General features: G+C 36.1%; 1 protein-coding gene across 1 annotated transcript in view; it reads left to right on the top strand.

Moving 5' to 3' along the window:
- The window catches only part of LOC129218753 (histone-lysine N-methyltransferase NSD2-like), a 136,349-nt gene that overhangs the window by 83,952 nt on the left and 35,629 nt on the right, over nucleotides 1–16,768 (top strand). Inside the window, exon 4 of the mRNA XM_054853076.1 lies at nucleotides 15,366–15,501. Within this exon, the coding sequence (XP_054709051.1) occupies nucleotides 15,366–15,501 (136 nt within the window). The remainder of the gene's footprint in view (nucleotides 1–15,365; nucleotides 15,502–16,768) is intronic.

Here is a 16,768-nt window from a genome sequence, read left to right as displayed (position 1 = left end):
AATGGTCGGGGGATGGGGAGCTCGCACCCGAGCCCTTAATGTAACGAAAGACAGTTAAAATGCATTTCTAAAGATTACAAATCAGAAAAACTTCCTTTGATGGGTCTTCAAATCTCTCCTCTCTCTAATATCATCAAAGATCGTCTAAAACTGCATTCTGAGAGCTACAATTTCGAAAAATATGCAGCTGAGCGCCACCGAACCTCTTCTCCCCCAACATTATTAGAGATCGTCTAAAATACATTTTTAAGACGGGGAAGAAACCCCCGGACCCCCTTTACTTCAGAGTTAATATTGTACTTACGGTTGGTTCATATCTGATTCCTCTTAAAATAGACGTTCTATACAGTCTCCTCAGAAACTAATTACTGATTACAGGAATACCACTTTGAGGCGACAATATATGCACACGTTTGTTAAAGAAAAGAGGAATATTACTGGAAAGGTTACAGCCTTTATGTTCAACTTGTGTCGCCTAGTGAAAATTCCTGAAAAATGCTCTGGTTAAAAAGTGGGCTCTATATTGATATTTGTAAAATTCTAAAATTTCCAAAGCATCATATTTTTTCAAATGGCCCCCTCCGAAAATTCTGTCTGGATCTGCCCCTGTTTTGTTGGCAGGCATTTCCAGTATAATCCTGTTTCATTGGCATTGTAAACTTGATCAAGAGACAATTCTTCTTTGGGAAAATTTTTTTGAAATTCCACACAAAACGTTTCAGCAGCAGTCTTCTGGCCAAGTGCTTCATGAAAAAATTTAGCTTTTTCTGTGCACATAGCACCCGAAATTGGAATTCCTTCCGCTCTCATTTGGTTAAACCATTGTAGAAGAGTGGAATATAAATCTTTGTATGTCGACGTTTTCATACTTTTTCATTCATAAAGTGCAGATTTATCACAATCCCTAGTGTAAGCAGAAAGCTTTTCTCTGTTTTTCATTGTATCGCGAAGTTTGCTTTGCACTCCAATGTCATAATCTTTTGCCAGTTTGCACCATTCAGGGGTCTGTCCAGGATTTTTCACAGGGTCCGTTTTTTGTGAAAAATAAAATGATTTTGTGAAAAATCAATTATTTTTGTGAAAAATCAAATAATTAATAAAAAAAAATCTTGTAAAAACGAAAGTTCAGACTCTTGAGATAGTGGAAACTGCATCATTGACACTTAACCCCTTGAGGACCAGCGCATGAAAAACGAAGCGCAGCTACGGGACCGAACGTTCCGAAATGGAACGCCGCCATCGGCCCGAGCATTTACAGCAGTTAAGCCTAACTGAACAAAAATATTCATATAAAATCAGCATATCAAAATAATTACTTGAAATTTTAAATTTGCTGTAACAAAGTACTACTGATTACTAATTATTAATATAAAGACTATTACATTATTAGAAGGGAGTGAAATAAGTAGAATACTAAAACATTAACTATGTGCACAAAGTTAAATAATATGTGCACAAAAACAAAGTTAGAGTTAGACATCTTGAGTGTGCAATCAAAGAAAAAGAAATGTAGCAAAAAAATATGTAAATTTAATTAAAACAACTTAGGTCAACGAATTTAAAATAGTTCAATTCCCACACAACAAATGAATCTCAAAATTGCTTCATAATTCTCTCGAAAACATTCCCTTTCACTCACTTCGCTAACCATTTTTATTGCAATGTTCCAGTCTCCAAATGAAAAAGAATAAATAAAGAAGAACAATATCAGAAAGGATTCAAAAATAATCATAAACTTCAGTGCCGCTTGAAATCATTCCTGTACTCTCATCGAACGGGGAATCCCAAAAGTCTGGAACACATACGCAAAAATATTTTAACCATCCTCCCCTCCCCCATAATTTATTCAGCTAGATGTATATCTCTTTCAATTACTCGTAACAAAAAACAAGAAGCAAATATATAAACAAGAGCAATTGAGACCTCATAAATCATTCGCGCAGAGCAGTGATTCACTGATGTTTACATAAAAAAAAAATCTATCCCATTGAGAGGCCCAAATAAAAAACTAAAGCCTATACATGAAGGTCAAATACCATGTGACTCGAATAAGATCAAAGTTATAGCCATTTAGCGCCATCTATTATCGTTTAAATATTCTTTTAATTCGTTCCATTTCGAGAAAGCGTATATGTGACGCTGGGACGTCAGCGTCGATCAGAGCGCGTAGCGGTTACGTGCCACTGGGCTGATAAGAGAGGAATTGTTGCGTAGCGTCCGCGTGACACTGGGTGCGAACGGGTTAAAGTTGAGTGTTTTCTCTTTTTTCTGTTGAGAATATCATTCTTGAGTGTTTTTCTAGTATTTGGGAAGAGGGGGGAGGCATCGCTCCCTGGGAGATGGGCACCCCTCAAGTATCAATATTTATCTACCATTCTACATCATGTTAAATTATACTAGAAATGTTTTTTGTATAGTATTTAAAATAACTGTAAGAAAAAAAATTAGGCAGGGGTTCAGCATTTAACTTTTTAATCCAAGACACTGTTTAAGAGCACAGAGCTTCGTTCAAACCTTATAAACTCTGTGATTTTCAGAAAAATAAAAAATTTTTTTTATTTGTTTACCTCTTAACTAAGCGTACTAAACATCAAAAATTCGAAAAATCAGATTTCCACAGCAGATGCAAAGAGATTGCAATCCTCAAAGTGAAGGAATCAAAAGTATAAAAACGGCTTGTAAAATAAATATTTTTGATAAAATTACTTTTGAATTGCATTTTAGAGTCCTATGATAAACATATCATTAATATCTGGACACTGTTGAAGAAAAAATAAATAAATAAAAAATAAACCATCGATTCAGCATTTAATTATTGACTCATAAAAGAAAATGGAATTCCCCTTTAAAAACTTGAAATAAGCTTTGTTACAAAAATAAAGAGACTTTTCATTTATTTGCATCTTAATAAAGCGAAGTTAGCTTGAAAAAAAAGAATAGAATATGATTCTCATATCGGATGTAAAAAGATTGCGTTTTTCAAAATGTAGGCATCTATAGAAAAAAATAACGATGAATAAAAGTTTATTTAAAGTTAATTATCCTTTTTAGTATCGAAAAACCAAACCCATATAACTTTCTTCCAAAATAACAGTTTAAAATCGCACCACCAGACACTAAGTGGCGATAAGTTTGAATTTTGTAACCCTATCTGAAGCGATCACATCCGCCCCACCCATACTATCCTTTGCAGTTCTAAATTCATTTCGCTGTATATTATTGATGATTAAATCATGAATGGGGAGAAAAGTGCTGACTACGCCTATTCCGAGAATGTTGACGCTTTTCCAAAGAAGTTTACAACAACACCGCTGCATAAAACAAACAAGTAAAATTATAAACCAAACTGACTTTCACTGTTAATTTCTTTCCAAGAAACCAATAACAGGCATTATATTTATTTGGCGGTAGTAATTATTTATAGCTTGCAGGAGCATCACAAGAGTGCCGATTTTTTTTTCTTTTGCAAAATTAGCTGATTTTGTATAAGTTGATTCCTCTAATTTAACTATAAATATGCTGTATTATTTTAATTTGAGATTTGCTCTTTCAATAAACAATTTATGAAAGATCCGTTTTTGTTTACCAGAATTTTGTGAAGGGTCCGTTTTGGTTGATAGGATTTTTGTGAAAGGTCCGTTTTGGTTGATCGGATTTTTGTGAAGGGTCCGTTAACGGACCCAAATTTGCTCTGGCCAGACCCCTGCCATTATCAAATTTTTTCATAATTTCCAATTTTTGTTTCACATTTAAAGCATTCCTCTTCCGTTTCATGCCAGCCATGTTTACCAGAAAAGTCACACAGTGATCTGATTATAAATGTAGCTTACTGCTTAGCCAATTTTCAGAGACAGGTGACTTGCCTTCCACGGGAACCGAAGACTCCCCTCTGGAGCGGTTCATTTTCTTGGCATTGTGCCAGACCCAGTCTTTTAAAACTGGTCTAGCAGTATGAAGAAGACTGAAGAATGTGGACCGGGGGGGGGGGATAATGTGTGACGGATAGCCCCAAATGGACAATGCAACAATAGAGCACATGAGGGTAGAACACATGTCCGATTTGACCTCTGTGCACAGATAGTAGGGTACGCTTCGTATTACCTTGATTTTAGTGCCTGAAAGAAGCTTTAAAAAAGTGATTCTGAAATGATGCACGGATAATACGCAAACTGGATAGTCGGGAGTATACTGTAATTTAAAAATGATTGTACTCGATTTCTTAGTAATTACAATGTAGACTTTAAAAGAAAGCTTGCTGTTGTGGTCGAATCTGTTACCTGTCAAATTTATAATATTACTGGTAACAGATTTGGCTGTTTTCCATTCTTGCATTAAAAAAAGGTTCCATGTGACCGGTATGGGAGGGGGGGGGGTCCTGCATTGGGTGACCCTTAAAGAGGAGAGGAGTTTAAAATATAAATAGTTTAATCTGAAAATGCCCACCAAAAAATCTTAAAATTATATTGAATTTAACAAAAGTAGAGTGCCTAATATTGTCAGGGGGAAGGGGATGTTACATATGAGGCAGTGAGAAGCAAAAGGATGTAAGTGGACATTTTCAAGTGTTGACTAAAACGCGTTTAAACATAAGCTCCTAGGTAGGCTTTCACTGTTTTTTTTCTTAAGTTATGCTGTATAGCAGCACCTACCAGGGCTACTAGTTGCCATTTCTTGACAGTGGAGAGGTTCGTTTGCCATTTGTACTGATTATCTCCAAATTTTTAATTTTGTCACTTACATCCCTTTGCTTCTCACTGCCCTCATATGGCATCTAGGGCAAAAAATGCACTCACAGTTTATATTTGTCTTCCAAGCTTTTGTTACGCCACAAAAATAGGAATGAGTTATTTCTGAAAATTGTATACGTTTCATATTTACATAAAACATTTAAAGTTTTTTTTGCAGGGGGGAGGGTGACACTACGAGTTACCGACCCTTGTGACACCTGGTACAGCCCAGTAGCAGAAAGTTTTGAAGCTGTCTGCGACAAGCTTTTAGAACTTCAAAATCTGTCTGCAAAATTTGCGCGTAATTTCAATAAATAAATCACACGTTAAACAAGCATTTTTTAAAGAATTTTATTTGAAACATGGTAAGCATGATGCATTGGTATTAATTTTGTTAACTACTTTGGACACGACAAATCGTTTCATCAATTCATTTCTTGTGGGATTTTTGAAATGGGAAGGATAAGTTGTCCCATACATCGATAATAAAACAGCTTTTAAAAATTTTCTGGTGCCTTTGAACCCAGAAGGAGGACCATTTAATTGCACAAAAACCCTCTTATCATTTGTGCCAACTTCTTCATCAGTCCCATCTTTTGAGCGTAACCTATGCTTCCCAACAACATCAATTACTGACCCCCAAGTTTCACACACTGCCTCAGATACTGGCATTGAAATAACAAAAACAACTAATTTTAGAAAAGTAGGGATTTTTTCTTTGAGTTCATGGTATGCAATTTTAAACAGGTGTTTAAAGTCTGGTGCATCACCCTCCACAACAACTCTATGTATTAAATGAATCATACATTCGCTGAAGATCTGAAACTCGAACCACAGAGTTTTTCTCAGGTCTGCAGAAGACTCCACGAAAGGAAAGATATTTAAAATGTCATTAAAACTCTCTTCCGTGAGTCCCCTGTTAATTTGAGCATCATTTATACTGACATTTGATTTTGGATAAACCAAAAAGTCATAGTTAAATAAATGACTGCTCTTTTCAATAATTGAAAAAAAGGTGGGTTTACCATCCGATTCCACGCTGCGGAAATATAAACTACATTGTTCATTCAATGATTTTACATACCTTGATAGGTGTGCGAAATTAGCTCCAAGTTCATTACTCCCATCATTTTTATGTTGCGACCTGAGTATCTTGGAACTAATAGGTTTCTCAAAAAGTGGAACTCCATGGTATGTGCTAGACAACCCACTATTTAATGGAGGAAACATTTCCAATGCTGTTTTTAAATTTGTAAATAGTGGCAGAGGTAGTTTAGATAACGCATCTGAAATCTGAATGGCTTGTTGACCTCCTTCATTTTCGGATGCTGCAATTGCAAGTTCATCAAAATATGTCTCCATAATGTTGAGAGAGGATGTGAGACTTTTTACGTGCATAGTATATTCCCATGGCAACAGATCAGTCTCTTGAACTTTTTTGGATGTGTTTCCAAGAGCAGAGCAAATATCTGAAAGTGCAAGAATGTTCACCATTGTCAACTTATTCATTAATCTGTCTCTTAATGTAAAACCATCAGGGTCATGTTCACATGCAGATATCAACACTCGATAATCTGCTAAAAATGCCCGAAAAACTGTTTCGCAATGGGCCGAAAACTTCATTGTCTTAAAAACTTGGGGTCTGTAAAAAAAATCTGGGAACTGTTCGGAACATTTCAAAAGAGCTTCAAAGCTTTTTCCCGATGAAAAATTCTTCATTGCGTCATGCACTAAAGTAAATGCATCTATTACTAATTTGGGAGCATCAGCATGCTTCTTAATTAGTTCGATTTTGTGCATGGGGTCCCACGAAACTAAAACGTTTTTCACAAGCTTATTCTCAAGATGCTTTCCAACATCTTGTATGATGTATTGTCCATCCACTGCAAGACCTACGAGATGGTTACGGATATAAGGCAAGTCCAAGCCAAATTTTTCTACCGTTTGTAAAATTTGCTTTGCTAAGCCACTTCCTGTTAAATCAGTTGCTGGACTGTGCTCAAGATAGATGGATTGGAACAATTGTTTGCTATTTATGTCAAAAATTGGTACTCTTAATCCAATTATATGGCGACTTCTGCGATTAGCAGTCATTTTGTCTGCCACTATGCCGAATGGCAAATCGTTGGAAATAATAAAATTGCAAATTTCTTTAGACAAAATTTGATATGTATGTGATAAAAAATTTCGCGCAAACTCTTTAGAATGATTTTTTAGTCCAACTTCTCCTCCACAGTTGTGAAATTCAGCAATAATTGTTTCGTAATCTCTGTATGAAGACTCTAATTTATAGCTGAGATATGCTGCAGTCGCACAGTTTATTGCTGCCAGTTTACCATTCTCATAATCTTGCTCTTCCTGCAAATTTTGTCTGTCGAGACGGTTTAGGTTTTCAAGGTGTGTTGAGGTCTTTGTGTGTCGTATTAAATCAAATTTTAAATGTCGAAAAGCAAGTGGCATATTTTCTTTTTCACCAGTAAAGTCATCTCCTTTACTGTAATCGTAGGAGATGGTTGACTGACACACTTGGCATCTAATTCCATCTTGGCATCTTTCAAACTTTCCTGCCCATTTCATAAGACCTGCCACTGATCTTTGAGACTTCAGCAGAATTTCAATTTCCTCTTCTGTCAAAGTTGAGTCACTTATAGAGGAGACTGATGGGACTGATGGTTGACTTTGCTGTTTGGGCATTTTCTTGAAGTCCTCAAAGTCTTTAGAAAGGTCTGTAAGAAATTTTAAAAAAAGTTTTAAAAAGAGTCCATTTTGTAAAAATGACAATACTATTGTTAAATTATTATTTAAAAATTTCCCTTATAAATATATATATATTAACCAAGGAACCAAGATTCTATGGAAAAGAACCATTTGGCACAGTTTCTAGTCTAAGGAAGCAGTCTCCAAACTATAGCTCAGTCACAAGCATCTAAATTCAGACTAGATTTAAGATGCATATATCAGCTAAGACATCAGATTTTTTAAATTTAAATAAAATATTTGAAATTTAAATTTGATATTAACAAATTAAACTGTTTTAGTTAAATGTCTATATCAGATTATTAAATTTTTATGTATACTCATTTGGACCAAAACGGACCCTTCACAAAATTCTAATAAACAAGAGCAGATCTTTCACAAATTGTTTATTGAAAGAGCGAATCTGAAAGCAAAATAACGCATTTTCCCTTTTGCAATTAAAAAAAAGTAAGAAATCAGCACCCTCCTGATGCTCCAGCAAGTCATAAATGATTACTACTGCCAAATAAAAAAAAGCTTGTTTGTTTCACGGAAAGAAATTAACAAGCGAAAAATAAGTTTGATAATTTTATTTGTTTTATCACAGCTAATTAGCAGCGCCTGCGCCGTGGCGTTATTGTAAACTTTTCTGAAAAGGCGTTGGTAAGCACTTTTCTCCCTGCTCATGATATGGACTTTAGAACTGCGACAGGATAGTTAGTGTGGGGGGAGGGGGGGGCGGAAAAAGATCGCTTCAGATCCAAATCGGTTTACAAACTTCAAAATTATTGCCTACTGTCTGGCGTTAAACCTTTATTATGACTTGATTAGAAAATATTCTCATCATTTTAGGAGCTTGTCAATATTTGTGTTTTTACGGGTTTATGGGTCCGCGGCGGATGCGGTGCGATGTTAACATGTTTTGGGAGAAAATTAAATAGTTTTGATTTTTCGATGCTAAGAAGGATGATCAACTTTAAATAAATCTCTTTTCATTTGTATTAAAGTCACAGAATTTATAAGTTTCAAACGAAAATCTGTGATTTTTTTAAGAATGTCTTGGGTCAAAAAGTTAAATGCTGAACCCTTGTCTGATTTTTTTTTGTTACAATTATTTTAAATACTGTACAGAAATATTTGTAGTATAATGCAACATTTTGTAGAATGGTAGATAAATATTAGTATTTGAGAGAGCAAGTACCCCCCCCCCGCCAAATACTAGAAAAACACCCCAGAATGATATTCTCAACATAGAAGAGGAAGACACTCAACTGTACGTTTAAATGACGCAGTTTGTGCCATCGCTAAATTCTAAAATTTCATTTTATCAAATTTTTTTTTTTGCGAATTTTTTTTTTTTTTTTCACAAAATTAATTCATTTTTCACAAAAAAACGGAGGGACAGACCCCTGTTAAATGTCGGGTCAATTTAGGATTCAGGATGTTTTCCGAAAAGAATCGTTGCTGCATGCTATTTTTCAGTAAAGTGTAAATTCTGCACAAATATTGTACAGAAGAATTTTTTCACCCTATTCCCATGTTACTGACGGCTAAACGATCCGATATTTCGTTCCCGAAGTTTTGATTAAAATCGCGAAAAATCGTGAACAGAAAATAATAAATGCGCCCCGCGCGAGCTCGAATTTTCACACTGCAGGGAGTTTTCCCCAACCATCTACCGCGGTAGGCGTGTTCCAGTTCCTTCTCGGTCGTCCCCCCCCCCTCCCCTCCGCGCAAGTTCGGGTGCGGAGGTGCGCAGATGTGCATTGCCGAAGATTAAAGGTTGTGTAACTTTTGCCTATCGTTTTGCACAATAAGTTTATTGCACTTAAGCAGTGTAAAAACACCTATTTTCGCAAAAATGAAGAATTCGGCGATTTCGCACAATTTGTATGAACAGAGCCAAAAATCGGAACGAAAAAAAATGCTTCTTGAGACTGAGTTCTCACGATAACGACGGATTTATGAAATTTTCAGTCTCACGAAAATTGGTGCTTATACATTTGGTAAATTTAAGCATTATTGTAACTCAGATTTACTGAATACCAAAAGAAAAACCGAAAAAAGAAACCAACAATTATTCGACACTTACTTTGCAAAGCTTGTAGGACATCAGATATAGTGCCGTCTTCATTTCTAGCTCGCTTTACAGGACGATCATCAGGATGATCTTCTGAGCTGTTTTCTGCAGGATCTTGATTTTCGTTATCGTCATTTTCAACACATTCTCCGCTGGGCTCATTTACCCCACTTTCATCCTGTTCGAGCTGTCTTTTCTTGTTCAGTTCCACGTTTTGAAACATGTCTTTAAGCCCTTTTGCAGCCCATATTTGATTAAATTTAACATTTTGATTTGGGTGGCGTCTTTGAAAATGCGTGCTCAAATTTTTTTTTACTAGCTCGCATTCGCAAACCCCACACAAAACTTTTTCGCGCGACGTCATTTTCAGAAGAAAAAAAAAAAATCCCAGTGAAAGCGAGACTAATCTACCGTGCGGCAAACGCTGACCCTCTGGCTGCACGTTCTACATTCCCATAAGCATCTGCTGACCACTGAAAAACTGGTTTCTTAGCAAATGTGTCACCTAAAACCACCTCAAGCTGTGAACGAGCACGTGCGTCATTGTATAACTTGAAGCCTTTGCTCTCCTATTCTTTTCTGAGCGTAGTGACGAAGGGGGGTGTGCGAAAGAATACGTTGTTCGGCAGCCCCCGAGAAAAATGGCTGTCCCTCTGCGTTTCTAAAAAAAAATTTCCCCGCGGCATATTTCTGCGGACAAGGTAGAAGAGGCGCGGAAAGGGAAGCCTGCGTACTTACTGCAAGGAGGGGGGAAGGAATGTCCGCAAGTTGCAGAATTTTCCCCGCGGCATCCTGCTGACAAGGTAGAAAGGAGCTTATGCCTGCGTCCTTATCGCTAGAAAAAAATTCTGAAAATTGCGGACAACTTTTATAACTATTTTTGTTTTAGCGCAGAACAAAACTGTCCGCAATAGACCGACGTTGGCGGCGACATTGTCGCCGTGTCGCGGTGTTTCTGCCACTGGGTGGTACAGTAACTCCATTGCTTGTAATACCAAAATACATGTCTGCATTTTTTGTTGCTATTTTGCTCTTTAAATTTTGCTTCTTACTGGCAAGTGACTGTATGATAAACTTACTAGGTCATCAATATATCTTTCGTCAATACAGTCGAGGCCCGACTTACGCGAGGGATGCATTCCAAGACACCTCGCATAAGTCGGAATTTCGCGTTGTGGAACATGGTATGTTTAGTAATTTTTTATAAGCATACCCCATTGCTTCAGACATTTGTAAACACCCTTCATATTGTTTCAAACCATTAATTAACTATATATTGCAGTATCTTTTACAAAGAGCAGACTTTTCTGTATTTTGGAAAAAGCGTTATATTTTGACATAAAATTCTGTAATTTAGCACAAAATCAATGATTAATGGGGTAGAGAAACTTAAAATAAAGCAGTTTGGTACTTACAGTATGTACACTACTGCATTATTATAGCACGGAACAGTATAGATATAGTAAATATATTTATAATTAAAAAAAATGAAGGTTTATTCAGAGCAATCAGAATGTTATCAGTCTAACAGCTCATGCACATCAGACAACTCGTCAGAAGAAGAATGAGTGACGAGTTCATCTTCGGCTTTTTTAGGATCATTCGGTTTTTTTTTCGGTGGATCTGTCATCTTTATCACAAAGGATGTTATCTTTGGTTGCCTTAGTTTTTCTTTCTCTAAGGCAAGTAAATTGTTGTAAGGAACCTTTGCAGTCGCAAGGAGATTAGGGAAGGTAATAGAACGCATCATATTCTGATCATGCATCTCCGACAGCTTTAGCATATCTCTTGCGTGTATGCTCATTTTGTTAAGGACTTCAAAATTCAGGGCAGGCAACTCCTTTCCATTCTCTTCGTCTTCGTCTTCTTCCTCATTTGCAGATTTAACAAATTCTGCAAGGTCAGTATTCTGACAAAGCTTGGCCATGGCAGTAAATGAGCTCGTTGATATCCTCTTCCTTCATATCGGAGAACCCTTCTCCACCCAGGTGCTTTGCCAACTCCACTGCCTAAGTGTTCAAGCATGTCCAGAATTTTTACCTTTAATTTAATCATCAAAAACTTTCTCTTTTTCTTCCCATCTTCAGAAACTTTAGTTGAAAGAAAACGTTTGGGTGCCATTCAATTTTATAAACTTTCATATGTAGAATGATAAATACTGAGAGGATATTTGTGTAATCGAAAGCAAAGCGATGTTTAGACTTGTACAGTGAGTGAACTTCCTGTTTCAGTGATTCTAAAGGGATGAAAGTCCATTCACGAAACCAATATTTAGTGTCAACGAAGCCCATATTAACGCTCTGCATTCTTTTCCAGAAGTTTTTGCACTGCAGCTGTGGAATTTGCGTCAGAAAAAAAAAATCATTACTCAGGAAAAACTCGGTTCGCGTTGTAGCAGGATCCGACTAACTAAAAACATATGTGCATTTCTTACATGGTTTGGGAAAACCATAAATTTTTCATACCATATGTCCGGAAAATTATTCAAAGTTTGACAAATATGTGTAAAAACAGTTTCATAGAAAGTTTATTTAGCTTTGATTTTTATTTTAAATGCATTTTCTCGAAAAACCCAAAATTTGCTTCTCCCCTTGTTCCCACCTTTGGCTCACCCCCTAGGAACGAGCACTTTTAGTATGTTTACTTACTAACTACCCCTAACAATATTCTGAAGCCAAAAATTATGGCATATTCCATGCCCCCCTGTTTTGAGCACTCATTGACTGGACTACAGTGCTGCTACATTTAAACTTTGAACACTGCAGGGTTGCCAACCTTTCCGCTTTGAGCAGAGTTGCTCCGCTAAATCTTAAAACTCCGCCCGCTCCGCCAAATGTTTCATTTTCTCTGCATTCCCATGGCAATTTAAGTGTCTATTTTTTTTCTCCTCCATTTGAGACGATCGAAAATAATCAATCCGTATTTTAAGTAGCCAAGGCATCGTCGACATTGTCGCTCGCGCTTAGAGTTTGGCTAACAGCCAAAAAAACTGCTGCTGCACGCCAAATAGGAGACACCCAGAGAGGAGAGGAGCGTTTCTGGTGGTTTAGGGGAAGAGTAAGCCAGAACGAAGCGCTTTTTCCCTCCCCATGTACTTTGCGCAGCTGAATTTTACTCCTACTGCTACGCATGCGCATTTTGTGTTTATGTTAGTGAAGAGCGGAGCCGCGTATATTGCGTTTCACAGATCTCGCTCACGTGCGCGGTGCGTTGTGTTCACCATTTTAGCTTGTGAAGTAGTGTCCAGAATGGCGCCAAAGAGGACACATTCGCAAGAGTTTCTTAAAGAGTATGAGACAACTTGGCCTGTGTTAAAGAAGTCGAAAATTTCTTCAAATTATGCATTTTGTACAGTATGTGGCTTTGACTTTTTAGTTTCTCATGGAGGACGAGCGGATCGTCGAAGGCACTGTGAAAGTGACAAACACACTGTTAAAGCCAAGGCTTGTGAAAATAACAAAACATTGGACATATTTTCAACGATACAGTCAGGATCAGGACTAAATGTCATTAGAGCAGAAGCTCTGTTTACAAAATTTTTAATTGAGCACAATTGCCTATTAGCGATTTCGGACCATGCTGGTCAATTGTTTAAGAAGATGTTCCCAGATTCTTCCATAGCCAAAGAATATGCCTGTGGCAGAACCAAAACCACAGCAATAGTCAAGAGCTTTGCCTCAACTACACAAGAATCGATCGTTGATAAATTAAAGAAAAATAAATTTAGTTTGGCTACAGACAGCAGCAATTCACAAGATGAAAAATTATTTCCCATTGTAGCAAGCTTTTACGATGAAGAAGCGAAGAAAATAGTGACTTCATTGCTTTCTTTACCCCACCTAGAAGGTGATTCTACAGGAGAAAATATTTTTGAATCGATTGAAAATGATTTGCAGCAAAAAAGCATATCGTGGGAAAACTGTGTGTCTTATTGCTCGGATAATGCTTACGTGATGATGGGACAGAAGAAAGGAGTGAGCTCTTTTATAAAGAAAGCAAACTCAAATATAGTTATTCACAGGTGTGTGTGCCATCTAATCCATCTTGCAGCTCAACATGCAGCTAAAAAACTCAATGACTACGACATTGAACAATTTTTGGTGGATGTTTACTACTACCTGAAAAAAAGTGTAAAACGTGTTCAGCTGTTTCAATTTTGCCAGGCTTTGTGCGGGTTGGAGCAACTCAAAGTTCTCAAGTATGGAGCTACCAGATGGTTGTCCTTAGGAGAAGTCATCAACAGATTTTTAGATCAGTGGCATGCTTTATTTAATTTTTTTGTGAGGAAGAAGAGGGAAGTTCCACAACATTTTTAAAAATAAAAAAAATGTTTGAAGCACCAACCACAAAATTATACTTATTATTTTTGCTGACTGTGATTCCCATTTTCAATAAAACTAACTTATTGATGCAAAAAGAACAACCAATGATACATGTGTATCACCAAGAAATTACTTCTTTGTTTACAGAACTGTTGGCTAGATTTGTAAAGGCCGAAGTTGTTGTAAAAGCAGATTCTATATTTGATATCAAGTTCAATTCTAAAAAAACTCGAAAATCTGATGAAGAATTGGTAATTGGATCAAAAACTCGCCAATGCCTAAACTCTCCCAATATTTCTGCAAGCTCCAAGGAAAGATTTTATAATTGCATAAGAAGTTATTATGATACGGCATGTGCATACATCAAGAAAAAATTTCCACTGCAGGAAAAGTTGTACAAATGTGCCTCAGTTGCAAACATAAAAGGCAAAGAAACACAGAAGCTTTCATCTAGCCACTTCTTTTTAGATTTGTTTGGATGTACAGATGAAGCAAAAGATGCTGTAGAAGCTGAATTTAACTTGTATCAGGTGGATACATTTAGCGATGATATTATCTCAAACAGAGCTGATGTTGCTTGGTCAAAAATTAAAGAATTACAAGATCACAATGGCTGCATTAAATATAAAAATCTATCGCTGAATCAATGCTGAAAGTTCTGTTAATCCATCATAGTAATGCGCCTTGTGAACGTGTCTTCAGTATTGTTCGTCAATGTTACTGATTATCGTTGCAACCTAAGCCATGACACATTACAAGCGTTGCTTATTGAAAAATGTGCTTCTCGGGGCAGGGGATAAATTTTGCTACAATTCTATGTTTTGTGATGAGGAATTGGAAAAAAGCCAAAAAGGCCACCTATCTGTTATTAAAAAAATAAAAAAAATTTAATTACCATACCAACTATTTTCTAGTTATTTCTGAGTTTTTTCTTTAATTAAGTGCAACAATTCACAGGTATGTATGTTAAAACTTAGTGACTATGTTAAATATTTTGTTCATACAATTTTGAATGCCTTTTAAGACAATTTAAAAATGCTCCGCTCAATTGACCAAATGCTCCGCTCAAATTTTTTCAGTGCTCCTCTTGCCATTCTTGAAATGTTGGCAACCCTGACACTGAGAAGTGCAGTTGTATAGCTATACCAAAATCATTCATTTCAAACAGTTTTTTTTTTTGGCCTCCAGTAATAGATTTTTCCCTTATTTATGTTTTTTCCCATCAAAGGTTCTGAATCACCGCCCTCAAAAGTAGGCCGCCCCTAGGCGGACTGCCCCTCCGCCCGCACTCTAGTTATGCCACTGACCTTTGCTTTCCGCATACGTATTAAGAACAAGTTCGCAAAAAATATACCAAAAGCAAAATTGCTAAATTATATTTTTAGGTACACGTAACTTATTCAATAGTAACTATTTTACTTTTAATGTGAAATTTAAAGGGAAAAATGTTTTTCTTGTATTTAATTTTTTGAAAATTTACTCAAATGTGTGTTTACTTAGGAAGTACGAAGGGCCTCATGGAATTTAGCAATAGAAGAAGCTTTGGAAGCACATAAAATAAGCAACATAGAAGAACGTTTTGCTACTCATGTGTTTATGTATGAAACAGCTGATAAGAAAGCCAAATCCAAAACTGGTAATTTAATTTATACTTCAAATTAGAAATTTTTGAACTGAATTTACTTGATTTCTTTGAATTTTTTTAATCTTATTTTATTTCAAATTATTTTAAATTATGAATATTGAAGTCTTTAATATGTAAATTCTTTATAGTTTTCAGTGTTTTTTCTTTCTCATCTGCAAAATAATTATTTTCTAAAATGTTTAGAATTTTTGAGAATTTTACACTAAAGCCTAACAGTTGTCATTTTTTGCATATAGTATCTTTGCATTTCGGAATGAGTTTCGTGCATAATTTGATATTTGAGCTCTGACTTTTAGTAACAATTTAAATTTCCTTTGAATTCAAAGGATTAAAAAAAAAATATTTCTTCCTCTACTTCTATGTGAAACCAACTAGGCACTCAACCTGATTAATTCAGATTTTCATGAAACTTTCAGAAAACTTACTCTTTGATACCTTACTTTTGGTTAAGGGAAAGTGGGACGCATGTGGTCATTGGGCACCATGGGTGCAAGACCTTCCATCTCAGGACGGATTTCCGTCTTGACAAAATTTCCAAGATGGAAAGCGGGATGGAGCGGAGAGAAATTTGATGACTTTCCTTCAGTTTTTACTTAAAACAGGGTGTCTACTCACATGGAAAACCTGGCTGGAAATGTCAGAGAAATTGACTTTTATATGCAGAAAATCTGGATTTTTTAAAAAAAATATTAACCAGTTTCAAAAGATTTGTTTTCCTTTTTTGTAGTTTAGTGTAATAAATTTGGTCAAAAATTCATCAACTTGAATTTACTAAAAGAAAATATTTCTTTCCTTAAACCAGTTCTTAAACCCCACCTCTTGTTTACTAGTAGTACTCTCACACCACACAATCTTCTTTGAGGCTGACCTTACCAAAGTTGAATAGTTCATGCCCTTCCTTCCTCTGATAATAACTGTTTCTTTCCTCAAACCAGTGCTCCAACTCACTTTTTTGTTCTCTAGTTTTGCTCATTCCAGTTTCCTTTGGGGGGTTGAGAAGTTTACACTGCCTAACAATGGTAGTTTTTTTGCTTCTGCAATTACCAATGAAAAACCGTTTAGTTTCCTATACCAGTTATAGATAAGATCTTCAAAGTAAATAGGTAAACTAGCTTATAGAGCATTGATTGTTCGATTTCAGTATTATTTAGGTGTTTGTGTTTTAATTTATGTGTAAATGTTTTGAAGCAATTCCTCTTGAATCAGAGCAAAACAAACTGTAAAAATGTCATCAAGGGAAAGTGTTTTTCCTTGATGA

This window comes from Uloborus diversus, chromosome 3 (assembly GCF_026930045.1).
Source record: "Uloborus diversus isolate 005 chromosome 3, Udiv.v.3.1, whole genome shotgun sequence".
Taxonomy (NCBI): Eukaryota; Metazoa; Arthropoda; class Arachnida; order Araneae; family Uloboridae; genus Uloborus; species Uloborus diversus.
Note: the sequence above shows the minus strand (reverse complement) of the source record. Positions and strands in the feature narration are given on the sequence as shown.